Source organism: Epinephelus fuscoguttatus, linkage group LG13, assembly GCF_011397635.1.
Source record: "Epinephelus fuscoguttatus linkage group LG13, E.fuscoguttatus.final_Chr_v1".
In the NCBI taxonomy this organism is placed as follows: Eukaryota; Metazoa; Chordata; class Actinopteri; order Perciformes; family Serranidae; genus Epinephelus; species Epinephelus fuscoguttatus.
The window spans coordinates 41,211,491-41,223,846 of NC_064764.1; the positions used below are offsets into that span (position 1 = coordinate 41,211,491).

Sequence of the window (12,356 nt, forward strand, 5' to 3'; positions counted from 1 at the left end):
CATCCAGCATGTTCACCTCCAAGATCGTCTGAGACCAGCCACCCGGACAGCTGCTGCAACAATCGGTTTGCATAACCAAAGAATTTCTGCACAAACTGTCAGAAACCGTCTCAGGGAAGCTCATCTGCATGCTCGTCGTCTTCATCGGGGTCTCGACCTGACTGCAGTTCGTCGTCGTAATCGACTTGAGTGGGCAAATGCTCACATTCGATGGCATCTGGCACGTTGGAGAGGTGTTCTCTTCATGGATGAATCCCAGTTTTCACTGTTCAGGGCAGATGGCAGACAGCATGTGTGGCGTCGTGTGGGTGAGCGGTTTGCTGATGTCAACGTTGTGGATCGAGTGGCCCATGGTGGCGGTGGGGTTATGGTATGGGCAGGCGTATGTTATGGACAACGAACACAGGTGCATTTTATTGATGGCATTTTGAATGCACAGAGATACCGTGAGGAGATCCTGAGGCCCATTGTTGTGCCATTCATCCACGACCATCACCTCATGTTGCAGCATGATAATGCACGGCCCCATGTTGCAAGGATCTGTACACAATTCCTGGAAGCTGAAAACATCCCAGTTCTTGCATGGCCAGCATACTCACCGGACATGTCACCCATTGAGCATGTTTGGGATGCTCTGGATCGGCGTATACGACAGCGTGTTCCAGTTCCTGCCAATATCCAGCAACTTCGCGCAGCCATTGAAGAGGAGTGGACCAACATTCCACAGGCCACAATCAACAACCTGATCAACTCTATGCGAAGGAGATGTGTTGCACTGCGTGAGGCAAATGGTGGTCACACCAGATACTGACTGGTTTTCTGACCCCCCCAGATCCCCCCAATAAAGCAAAACTGCACATTTCAGAGTGACCTTTTATTGTGGCCAGCCTAAGGCACACCTGTGCAATAATCATGCTGTCTAATCAGCATCTTGATATGCCACACCTGTGAGGTGGGATGGATTATCTCGGCAAAGGAGAAGTGCTCACTAACACAGATTTAGACAGATTTGTGAACAATATTTGTGAGAAATGGTCTTTTGTGTGTATAGAAAATGTTTTAGATCTTTGAGTTCAGCTCATGAAAAATGGGAGCAAAAACAAAAGTGTTGCGTTTATATTTTTGTTCAGTGTAATAAAAACTAAATTATGAATATTATATTCCATTTCTGCCAACATAGACTGCTAAATCCTAAACACTGGACCTTTAATCACTGAGTTAAATTTAATGGAAAGGAGAGAAAGAGGGCTGAGAACCTAAACACCTAACTTCCCCACTCATGTTGTCACAGTAACAAATAGCATCTTTGAGAGTGAAACTGTGAATAACATCAGTGGTATTGAAAACATGAGACCAAAGTGTCAGTATTGTTTTACACTGATAGGATAAATGGGTGGATGTTTGGTCAGCGTGTCAACAAGAAGAACAAAACTCATCAACATCAGTTGTTGCTTTTGGTCTTCCCCGTCACATGACCTCCTGTTGTTTTGGTCAGCAGCCTGCGTCCTCTGTGTGTGCACTGTAAATAGTGTTTTGTCGACCTGTTCTCCGCGGCTCTGTTTTGTCTCTGACTGCTGCACTGGGACCAGAGTTCTCTCAAACTGTCACACTCACACTTTAATATCTAATCTACTGCTGATTTGACTTGAGTCCTGTCATTAATGTCACCAGGGGAACCACAGCAGAGTCTGATGTGAGTAACTTGTGCTGTGTGTCCACAGAGAGGAGCCACTCTGAGAAGCACTTGTCATTGCGGAGGAGCCCGTCGCCCCAGAAAGGCTCCTCCCTGCCGTCGCCCCAGGTGGTGTTCCTCAAGGACATCGTCTGCTACCTGTCCCTGCTGGAGAGGGGGACGCCGGAGGACAAGCTGGAGTGTGAGTGATGGGGACGGGGTGACATGGGCGGAGGGAGTGGGAGCAGCTGTCATGTGCAGTATGTGTGTGTATGTGCTCTCATGTCAGCTCAGGGTGACAGCCAGAGTAATAAGGCTGTTCCCTGCCTCCCCAGGGCCGCAGATACGGTGCTTACACCTCCCACACAGGGCAGGTCACTGACATGCTTAAGCCCTGCTGTGCCCAATTGACTTCTTTAGTGTCGAAGGCTATATTGGAGCGCACTGACAAGGCTAATCTCTGCTAACTGGTCCCCATGCTTCAGTACAGAAGTAGCACGCTCCACTTCTTTAACCCTGTGGCCATCTGGAGAGAGTCCAGGAACAAATGTTACAGCTTCACAGAGCTACTAATTATCTGACGCTATCTGAGTCACCATGGGATCTCTGCTCTCTCCTTTCCCTCTAGTCATGTTCCGGCTCTACGACACAGACGGCAACGGGGTTCTGGACAGCTCGGTGAGTGTCTCTCCTTGCTTTTGTATCTCCCTCTCTTCCCTTTCTCTGTCTCTCCCCCTCCTCCTCCTCCTCCTCCTCCTCTCTTCATCTTCCTCTCTTCGTCTGGTCTCAGTGTTTGCCCTTTGCACACAGCAGCTCTAAGAACAGACACTCGGTGACAGCAGTTGTGTTTACATGAGATCATTTGTAGATGGTTCTGTTCACTTTAGTACCAGCCATGTGCCGAGGAGATGACATTAACACACGTGAACATGTTAGAGATGCAGAGATACAGCGCACACACACACACACACACACACACACACACACTGAGGTACTTTTTACTGAACATTTCTGATGCCTGTCCTCCATCTTTGAAATGAATGAGATGTTATTATATGAGCAGAAGATGAAGCTGGGACCTCTTTGTAGTCTTTTTGTGTCTCTTTATAGTTGTTTGTGTCTCTTTGTGGTTAGTTTCTGTGTCTTTGTAGTTATTTTGTATCTCTTTGTAGTTGTTTGTGTCTCTTTGTAGTTGTTTTGTCTCTTTGTAGTTTGTTTGTGTCTCTTTGTGGTTAGTTTCTGTGTCTTTATAGTTATTTTGTATCTCTTTGTAGTTGTTTGTGTCTCTTTGTGGTTAGTTTCTGTGTCTTTGTAGTTATTTTGTATCTCTTTGTAGTTGTTTGTGTCTCTTTGTAGTTGTTTTGTCTCTTTGTAGTTGCTTTGTCTCTTTGTAGTTTGTTTGTGTCTCTTTGTAGTTGTTTTATGTCTCTTTGTTGTTGTTTGTGTCTCTTTGTAGTTGCTTTGTCTCTTTGTAGTTTGTTTGTGTCTCTTTGTGGTTAGTTTCTGTGTCTTTGTAGTTATTTTGTATCTCTTTGTAGTTGTTTGTGTCTCTTTGTAGTTGTTTTGTCTCTTTGTAGTTTGTTTGTGTCTCTTTGTGGTTAGTTTCTGTGTCTTTATAGTTATTTTGTATCTCTTTGTAGTTGTTTTGTCTCTTTGTAGTTGTTTTATGTCTCTTTGTTGTTGTTTGTGTCTCTTTGTAGTTTGTTTGTGTCTCTTTGTAGTTGTTTCATGTCTCTTTGTTGTTGTTTGTGTCTCTTTGTAGTTTTTGTCTGTGGTCATTTTGTGTCTCTTTGTAGTTTGTTTGTGTCTCTTTGTAGTTGTTTTATGTCTCTTTGTAGTTGCTTTGTCTCTTTGTAGTTTGTTTGTGTCTCTTTGTAGTTGTTTTATGTCTCTTTGTTGTTGTTTGTGTCTCTTTGTAGTTTTTGTCTGTGGTCATTTTGTGTCTCTTTGTAGTTTGTTTGTGTCTCTTTGTAGTTGTTTTTGTCTGTTTGTGGTCATTTTGTGTCTCTTTATAGTTGTTTGTGTCTCTTTGTGGTTAGTTTCTGTGTCTTTGTAGTTATTTTGTATCTCTTTGTAGTTGTTTGTGTCTCTTTGTAGTTGTTTTGTCTCTTTGTAGTTGCTTTGTCTCTTTGTGGTTTGTTTGTGTCTCTTTGTAGTTGTTTTGTCTCTTTGTAGTTTGTTTGTGTCTCTTTGTGGTTAGTTTCTGTGTCTTTGTAGTTATTTTGTATCTCTGTGTAGTTGTTTGTGTCTCTTTGTAGTTGTTTTGTCTCTTTGTAGTTTGTTTGTGTCTCTTTGTGGTTAGTTTCTGTGTCTTTGTAGTTATTTTGTATCTCTTTGTAGTTGTTTGTGTCTCTTTGTAGTTGCTTTGTCTCTTTGTAGTTTATTTGTGTCTCTTTGTAGTTGTTTTATGTCTCTTTGTGTTGTTCTTTCTGGTGTCTATTCGAGTGATATATTGCAGGTGAAGGCCAGGGGCCACTGACACTTTGGGCCCCGGGGCCCTGTGCCCAGTAGGCCTGTTCAGTAATCCGTCCATGCTGTGACTCATATCATTTTGCATTTGTCTTTCTTTCTGTAGGAGCTCGATCGCATCATCAATCAGATGGTCCATGTGGCAGAGTATCTGGAGTGGGACTCAACAGAGCTGCGACCGGTGAGCAAACACACGCTGTGTCTCAGCTGCAATAAAGTCTGAAGTGAAAACAGGAAGAGAAAAGTAAACAGGCCCCTCTGTCAAGGTTTCCTCGTTATTTACTTGCCTGTAATGGCAGCGGAAAAACCTCAAGTGACACCTGGAGGGATTTATAGGTCCAAGAATGTAGAAAAATAACCTACAAATACAAACGAGTGGCTTGTCAGAGAAAGCTCCTGTTCTCCTGATCTGTCGTCTGTTATTTGCATTCTGCAGTGAAATCTACAGCTGCATCGATAAATCGGTTTATTAGTATTTTGTTTTAAGAAAGAAAGAAGTCAAAATTCCTTGGTTCACTGGTTGACTGTTCCTCTGACTTTGGTTTGAACAACTTTATATATGTTTCTCTGTCACTGTAGATACTGAAGGAGATGATGGAGGAGATCGACTACGACAGAGACGGGACGGTCACACTGGAGGAGTGGATCAGAGGAGGCCTCACCACCATCCCTTTACTGGTCCTGCTGGGCATGGAGACGGTACGTATGAGTGTGTGTGTGTGTGTGTGTGTGTGTGTGTGTGTGTGTAACTTTTTTTTTTTGACATCTCAAATTCTGCGCTCTCACTGGCTGCTGTGAGATCAGTTCTCAGTCAGCAGCTCTGATTGAAAGCTACCAGTGTGTCTCTCTTGAAGTTTATGTTCATGTGGTTCTGTCAGTGCCACTATGTTTGCTGCTTTTACTTCATTATCTCCACCAATGAAGTGATGGTTTCATTTTGATTTGTTTGTTCGTCAGCAGGATTATGGTAAACTTTCTGCCCTGATTTTCATGAACCTTTGTCGAGCCCTGACGGCACACTGTGGCCTCTCTATTAGCTGCACCAGGCTTCACCTAACTCCAATGTAAATACGTCTGCAGCAATTTTTGATGCTCAGACAAACGGACGTAGTATAAAGAGTGAGAAAATCTGCATAGAGGTGTAGAATGGGTCAAACAAACACGGACTTTCATTCAGGAGACTGCTGATCATGGACTTACATCCCTTGCATGACATGTTACCATCACATACTCATTTTAACCCAAAAATGTTTTGGCTCCTGAGGGGAGGGGCAAATCAGAGAGAGTCGTCACACTCTGCTTTTTGTTGTCTCAGGACTTTGTGCTCTGACAGTGAAGATGGATCAAATCTACTTATAAGAAATCATGTTTAACTGAGCTGCTTTCAAACATGGATCATTTACAGCGCACATGTAAAGTGCAATAACTCAAATCCTGTGAAGACGAGCTGCTAAAAGGGACATTGTGATGTTTCATCTGTTCTTTGTCTCCCTGTAGAACGTACAGGAGGACGGGCAGCATGTTTGGCGTCTGAAGCACTTCAACAAACCAGCCTACTGTAACTACTGCCATACCATGCTGCTCGGAGTACGCAAGCAGGGCCTCAGCTGCTCCTGTGAGTCCGTCTGTCTCTCTGTTTCCGTCTCTCTTCCTCTTCCTCTCCAACCCTGTTATCACCTCTGTCTGTTCCTCCATCTTCATCTCTTTCCCCTCTTTCCTCCCATCTGCATCTGACTCAAATTGAAGTTGTTTGTTGAGCCCGAGTGCGTCTGAGTCAATGTTGTTTTTCAATTAAAAGTCCTCACAGTCGTCATTAAAAAAACATTAACAACATTATCGTGTGTAATTTCATCACTGATCGAGCTCTGCCGGGGAGCGGCTCTCCAGGCTGATGTTACTGTCACAGCTGATTGAAGCACTCACGCACTGAAATTATCTTTAATGTGGTAAAGTTTGTATCTCCTGCAAACCTTGCTTTTACTCGTAGCTGTTACAGTGAGTCACAACCAGTGAGTGTAAGAGGATCACATTAAATATTAGAGACGAGGAATATGTGGAGCGCCTGTGCGTCTTGTTTGTGATGTAAAGTATTCACTGCTGTTGTTGTTTTCCCACAGTATGCAAGTACACAGTGCACGAACGCTGTGTGTCCAAAGACATCGCCGCCTGCATCAGCACCTACGCCAAGTCACGTAGACACACCAACGTGAGTATGAACACATGAAAGGCTTCATTCTGCGCACGAAGCGCCGTGCTGATGACATGGGCTGATGCTGCAGGGGATCAGGACGGGAACACTGACCAGTCTGTTTCACAGATTCCCACTGGCTCATGGTTGTGTTTAACAGAGCAGCGAGGATCATGGGATGCTATGTGAGGTCATGCAGGGCTTCTTATCTGCTCAATACCCTCTGTATTTTAGCTTTGATATAATTAGGCTCTGCAGAATGATTTCTGTGGCTCAGGTCACATGCTGGTTCATCTGCAGAGATTTAGCTGTTCTTCAGTTTTGGCAAAAACATCCTCCTGTCAGAAATCAGCTGACAGATGATTAATCATCAGATCCTCTCATACTCGTTTAAGTAATTTATGAGACAAAAACGTCAAACATTTGCCTTTCAAGTTTCTCACAATGTGAAGATTTTCCCTTTATAAATCCCTCCGACAAAATGAGCCACTTGAAGAACTGACCTTTTTGTACTTTTTATGGGGATTTTAAACTATTTTTTGACGTCTACAGATTAATCAATAATAAAAAATTTCATTAAAGCTCCAGTGTGTAGCATTTAGGGGGATATATATATGTTGGCAGAAATGGAATATAATATAACAAGCATGTTTTCTTTAGGGTGTAATCAGCTGAAAATAAGAATTTTCATGTTTTTGTTACCTTAGAATGAGACGTTTATATCTGCGTAGGGAGCTGAGACCAGTTGCACTCCTGAAGTGTGACACTTAAAAAGCTTAATTTCTCCTTAGCTCCTTAGGAGACTCCTAAGTCTCCTTAGGACTCACACAGTTGGACAGAATCCCTTAAGAGGTTTCCTTAGTTAAGGGAAAACTTTAACTCATTTACTGTGTTGAAATAGATTTCACAGCAATAAAAGTTTCCATAGAGATTTGTTTGCTTGGTCTCATGCTTGTGACGCCTGTTATCGTCTCACAGAGTTAGATCTCACAGTTAGAGAGCGAAAAAATGGTAGAGGAAATGACGACAAGAAAACCAGACAGGTCGGAGGAGGAAGAGATGAAACTTCTGGAGGAATACAATCAGAGAAAGAACAAACTACAAAATAAATTTAATCCCCAGATACCAGAAAACAGAACAAGACTGTAACAAAAATGAATTTAGTCAAATCAAGTGTAATCCATCGGGTACACTCTGCTCAGGGTGTGTTAGTTTTGTATTTATCACCATAATCTGCCATGTTGCACTTAAGACAGAGTCAGAGGGACCCAGTGGTCTCAGGATTCCTTGAGTGTAAGACCAAGACAAGGAGAAAACCAGAAATGCTTAAGGGAACATTTTCAGGAAACCTTAAGGAGAAGACTTAAGGATGTTTTGGGAGATCGATTTCACAATGAGGAAACCTTAACTAGGACTTTAAAGAGAATCTTAACTTAAGGTGTTTAGTGCAACTGGCCCCTGGTCCTCTACAGAGATCCACCATGTTGCACTGCCATGTTTCTACAGTAGCTCAGAGCAGACAAACCAAACACCGGCTCTAGACAAGGTGAATGGAGCTTTCACATTCTTGTGTTGGCCCCTGTAGTTAGCAGCCACTCCGCCACGAGTGCCTCAGAAAAACTGATTTTTTTTAACATGAAACTCTTTTATTCTGTGTTTTTACTGGTTAACATCAGCGGGTCAATTTGTTTTGGAGACAAAGAGCAAAGAGACCTCTGTGTTTAATTCAGCTCCCTGTAAAAACCTTCTGAGCAACAAACACTGAAGGAATTCTGACCAGGAGAAGCTTCAGCTGGTTGCAGTCTGCAGTTCTCACCACTAGATGCCACCAAATCCCCCTAAATCTGACACGCTGCTCCTTTAATTGCAGCCCTAAAGCTTTGGTTCTCACAACCCAAAAGCAGGTCACAGCTTGTGTGTCCACTTGTCTTGTTTTTACATCTGTTGACTCTAAACAAGAACAAAGACGTCTGTGCATCGTGTGCAACAGAGTTCTTGCAGAAAGCTTGAAGGCAGTTTTTTATTCGGCAAAGCAGCCGCATGTCTCAGATTGTTATTTTCCTAATGTTATTTTGAGCTACTTCCCTTTTGATTCAGCTGCATTACGTTTGAGTTTAAACCAAGATTTTATTGTTTGTTACATGTTTTAACAGCGTGTGAGAGTTTTGTGGATAAATGTTACATCTTGACTTACAGCTGTAGTTAGTAACTTTTATATTTATAACTATTTGCTGAAACTGTCACTACATCCACACAGTTGTACCTGAGACAGATGATCCCTCTGCCTCTTTGTATTGCTTCTAATGACATCTGCAAGAATCCACTGCAACTGAACGAAAACCAATCAGAGCCGAGGAGTCTGTAACGCAGCTGTTGATCACTGCTCATGAAACTGTCAAACGAGGCAGCGCTGATCAATATGAATCAAAATTCTGTTCCTTCAGTGTTAAACATATGTTATTAGTGTACTGTTTAGATGTAAATAAGAAAGTTTGTGACCCGGCCACCATGTTGGAAACAGTCGAGCCAAAATGAAGCACAGCCAGAAACCTCTTTCTACAGCTAAACACTAACTCAAGCAGCGCTCAGTCTGCAGCTGCATCTGGGGACTGACACGTCCTCAGCAGTACACTGCGCTCTGACTGACCAGAGAAACACGACTGCTTGACTTGAAGAATCTCAGCTGACTGAGGGGTTTCGACAATCGTTGACTTCCAGGAGACAGCCTTAATTGTGTTTAAATCTTAATGAATTAAAAAATGCTATAACTGGAACTAGTAAATGTTAAACAACACTGTTTCTTCTCGCCCTCCAGGCTATGCAGCATGTGTGGATGGAGGGAAACTCTCCGACAAAGTGCGACCGCTGTCACAGAAGCATCAAGTGTTACCAGGGCCTGACGGGGCTGCACTGTGTCTGGTGTCAGATCACTGTGAGTTTGTGTGTAGACACAGATACACCTCAGATACACAAGTCTCTCTGGCTGAGTGTTTGTCTTTTTCATTGGTTTTTTAATTTCATTTTTTGTTTTCAGTTCAGTTCAGCTAGTTTCCAGACTGAATTTGCTTGTTTCAGTTTAATTTTATTGTTTTAAAATATTTTATTTTCATGCCTGTGATAGCCATGGTCAGAGGGCCAAGTTTTCAGACTGTCCGTCTATCCGTCCGTCTGATCTGTTCTCAAGAACGTGATACAACGAGCTGATTAGACTCTGATGGTCTGTGGAGGTCACTGTGACCTTGCGTCTGACTCATTTCGTGAATTCTGAAGAAGGCCTTGAGGGACACAAACATCCACTTGGACTCAAAAATGAACTGAATATAATTCTGTGTTTTAAGGTCAAAGGTCACTGTGACCTCACTTCGTTAATTATGATATAATTTCACACAAATGTCGTACAGGATAAAATGATGAAGGGATCAGATTTTATATCTAAAATTGCTCATTTAACTTTAGTTTGTAATGTTTTATTTATTTCTTTTCATAGTTTATTAGTTTTAGTTTTACTTTTTCATGGGGTTGTATTTGTTGTTGGTAAGATTTGTTAGTGCTGTTGCCTCACAGTCATGTCGACATCCCAGTCTCAGTAAACGTGAACTTTGTTGTTTTAACAGATTTGACCAAACTGACGAAGACTAAAAGACATTTCCTGTGTATTTTAATTTATTTTAGTTTTTAACTACACAGTATTGTTTCAGTTAGTTTTCAGTTTCTTTCAGTTAACTAAAATGTTTTTTCCACACCTTTTATGTTGTTTCAGCGTCAACTATAATAACCTCGATTGGGACACTGACTTACACTCAGTTTAATAGATACACCGAGCTAAAACTAATGCAGTTTAATACGACCATCCTGCAGTAAATCCTCTCATCGTGACGGTTATAATGTGTAGTGTTCTGTATGGTCGTGGTCGGTCAACACCTCTGAAACAGGTTCAATAAAGGCTGAACGTTTTAGTCTTGATGAAATATTTACTGTAGGACTGTTGGATTAGACTGCTTTAGTTTAGCTAGGTGTTCCTAATAAACTGACCAGAGACAAACCTAACTTTAACCTTAACTCTTGTTACCCAAGCCTCAAATATTGACCCTAAAATGTGATGGTTTCCTCTGTGTGGATCAGCCTTAAGTGAATAACACAAACACACACACACACACACACACACACACACACACACACACACACACACACATATGACTTGCATTTCCTTTCAGATCCACTAGATGTCGCCGCTGACCTGCTGAACATTAACCCTGCTCTCACAGTCACACAGCAGTTTGTCTCATTTCAGCGTTTAATTATTCAGCACAGAAAAACAAATGAAACTTTTTGATTGATGCTGTGTCACCGTGTGACAGGCCGTACTGTACACACACACACACACACGCACACCGTCCGCACAAACAACCTGAAAGCGAAGCGTTTGATTCTGCTAACGTTTGATACACTGAGTCCCACAGATGGATTTACGCCCACAGTTCTTATGTTTGTGCTTCTGCTCTCCTCCATAGCTCCATAATAAGTGTGCATCTAATGTGAAGCCTGAGTGTGATGGAGGCGCCTTGAGGGACCACACTCTGTTGCCCTCGTACATCTGCCCCGTTGTCTTGGTGAGGATGCTTTTTTCTCTGCTCTCCACACACACTGTACGACTGGGACTGCGCTCACTTCCACGCATGAAGGAGGAATAGTTTGGTTTCAGCATTACATCATTCACTAAAAAAATCATTTTCAGAGTGTGTGAGCTGACTGCATGTTTGTTTTTGTTGCTTTAGAAAATTCACAGGTTCCTTACTGACAGAAAAATGTGTCTGAGGCCAGTTTGAATGTACAGTGTGTTGCGTCATGGGTTCTGACTGTGTATGAAAAATATTCATAGGAACAAAATGTACATTCAGTCACCAGTTTACAAGGTAGGAAGGAGCAGAGCACGACCTGACACATTTTAGTTTGGGCTAAACAACATGAACATCTCTGCTACAAATCAACAGCTGGTGTTTTCTTCTAGAACTTACCTTTCTTCTGCAGTCGCACCAAGAAGTGCAGGAAGTGAAATGCTACACATGGGTGAGGTTAACTGTTTATGGATCTCTGATAGATATCCAAACACCTGTGCGTCCCTCATCTGACCAGCAACGCTTCATGAATGGAGAGATCAACACACAGACTGATACACAGTCTGTGTGTTGATCTCTCCATCTACATCAGGGGGAGGACAGGTCTCCATCCATCTGTTAGTCTATTATCTATTTTCAATGGTTGGACCCATAGGTGTACACCGATCAGCCAGAACATTAAAACCACTGACAGATGACATGAACAACGTTACAATACCATGCTCTGCTGGGAAACCTTTGGTCCTGGCATTCATGTGGACGCTACTTGAAGCACTTCCCTCATCCAGTCACAGCTGCAGTCCAAGTCCCCCCTCATGGCAATAACACTCCTCGATGGCAGAACACGCACCGTGCCGCACCACAAACAATGCTCAGAAACTGCCCAAGGAACGTGACAAAGAGCTCAAGGCATCAATCTGGCGTCCAAATTCCCCAGATCCCAATCTGATCGAGCGTCCGTGGGACGTGCTGGTACCCCACCTCACACCCCACAGGACTCAAAGGATCTGCTGCCAACACCCCAGTGCCAGACTCAAAGCACATCTCCAGAGGTCCTGTGTGCATGCCTCAGAGCCAAGTCCGATCCAAAAAGGCCCCACTGTGGATCAGGGGTACCTCTGGGGTATCAGCATGTCCCACAAATACTCAGTCAGATTGGGATGTAGGGAATTTGGAGGCCAGGTCGATGCGTCGAGCTCTGTCACGTTCTTCGGGCCACTCCTGACCAGTTTTTGCAGTGAGGCATGGCACATTGCTCTGCCTGGGGGGGCACTGCCATCGAGGTGCATTGTTGCCATTGGGGGGGGTGTACTAGCTCCACAGCGGTGTTTGGGTGGGTGCTGCATGTCAAGTAACACCCACATGAATGACCAAAGGTTTCCCAGCAGAACTTTGCACTGTGACAAGATGA

General features: G+C 43.1%; 1 protein-coding gene across 4 annotated transcripts in view; it reads left to right on the top strand.

The window, feature by feature from the left end:
- Positions 1-12,356, top strand: part of LOC125899304 (diacylglycerol kinase beta) — a 180,393-nt gene that overhangs the window by 62,064 nt on the left and 105,973 nt on the right. For all 4 annotated transcript variants that reach the window (XM_049593495.1, XM_049593496.1, XM_049593497.1 and 1 more), the window contains 8 exons: positions 1,722-1,874; positions 2,301-2,350; positions 4,248-4,322; positions 4,721-4,840; positions 5,639-5,756; positions 6,259-6,347; positions 9,145-9,261; positions 10,841-10,939. In XM_049593495.1, the coding sequence (XP_049449452.1) occupies positions 1,722-1,874; positions 2,301-2,350; positions 4,248-4,322; positions 4,721-4,840; positions 5,639-5,756; positions 6,259-6,347; positions 9,145-9,261; positions 10,841-10,939 (821 nt within the window). The remainder of the gene's footprint in view (positions 1-1,721; positions 1,875-2,300; positions 2,351-4,247; positions 4,323-4,720; positions 4,841-5,638; positions 5,757-6,258; positions 6,348-9,144; positions 9,262-10,840; positions 10,940-12,356) is intronic.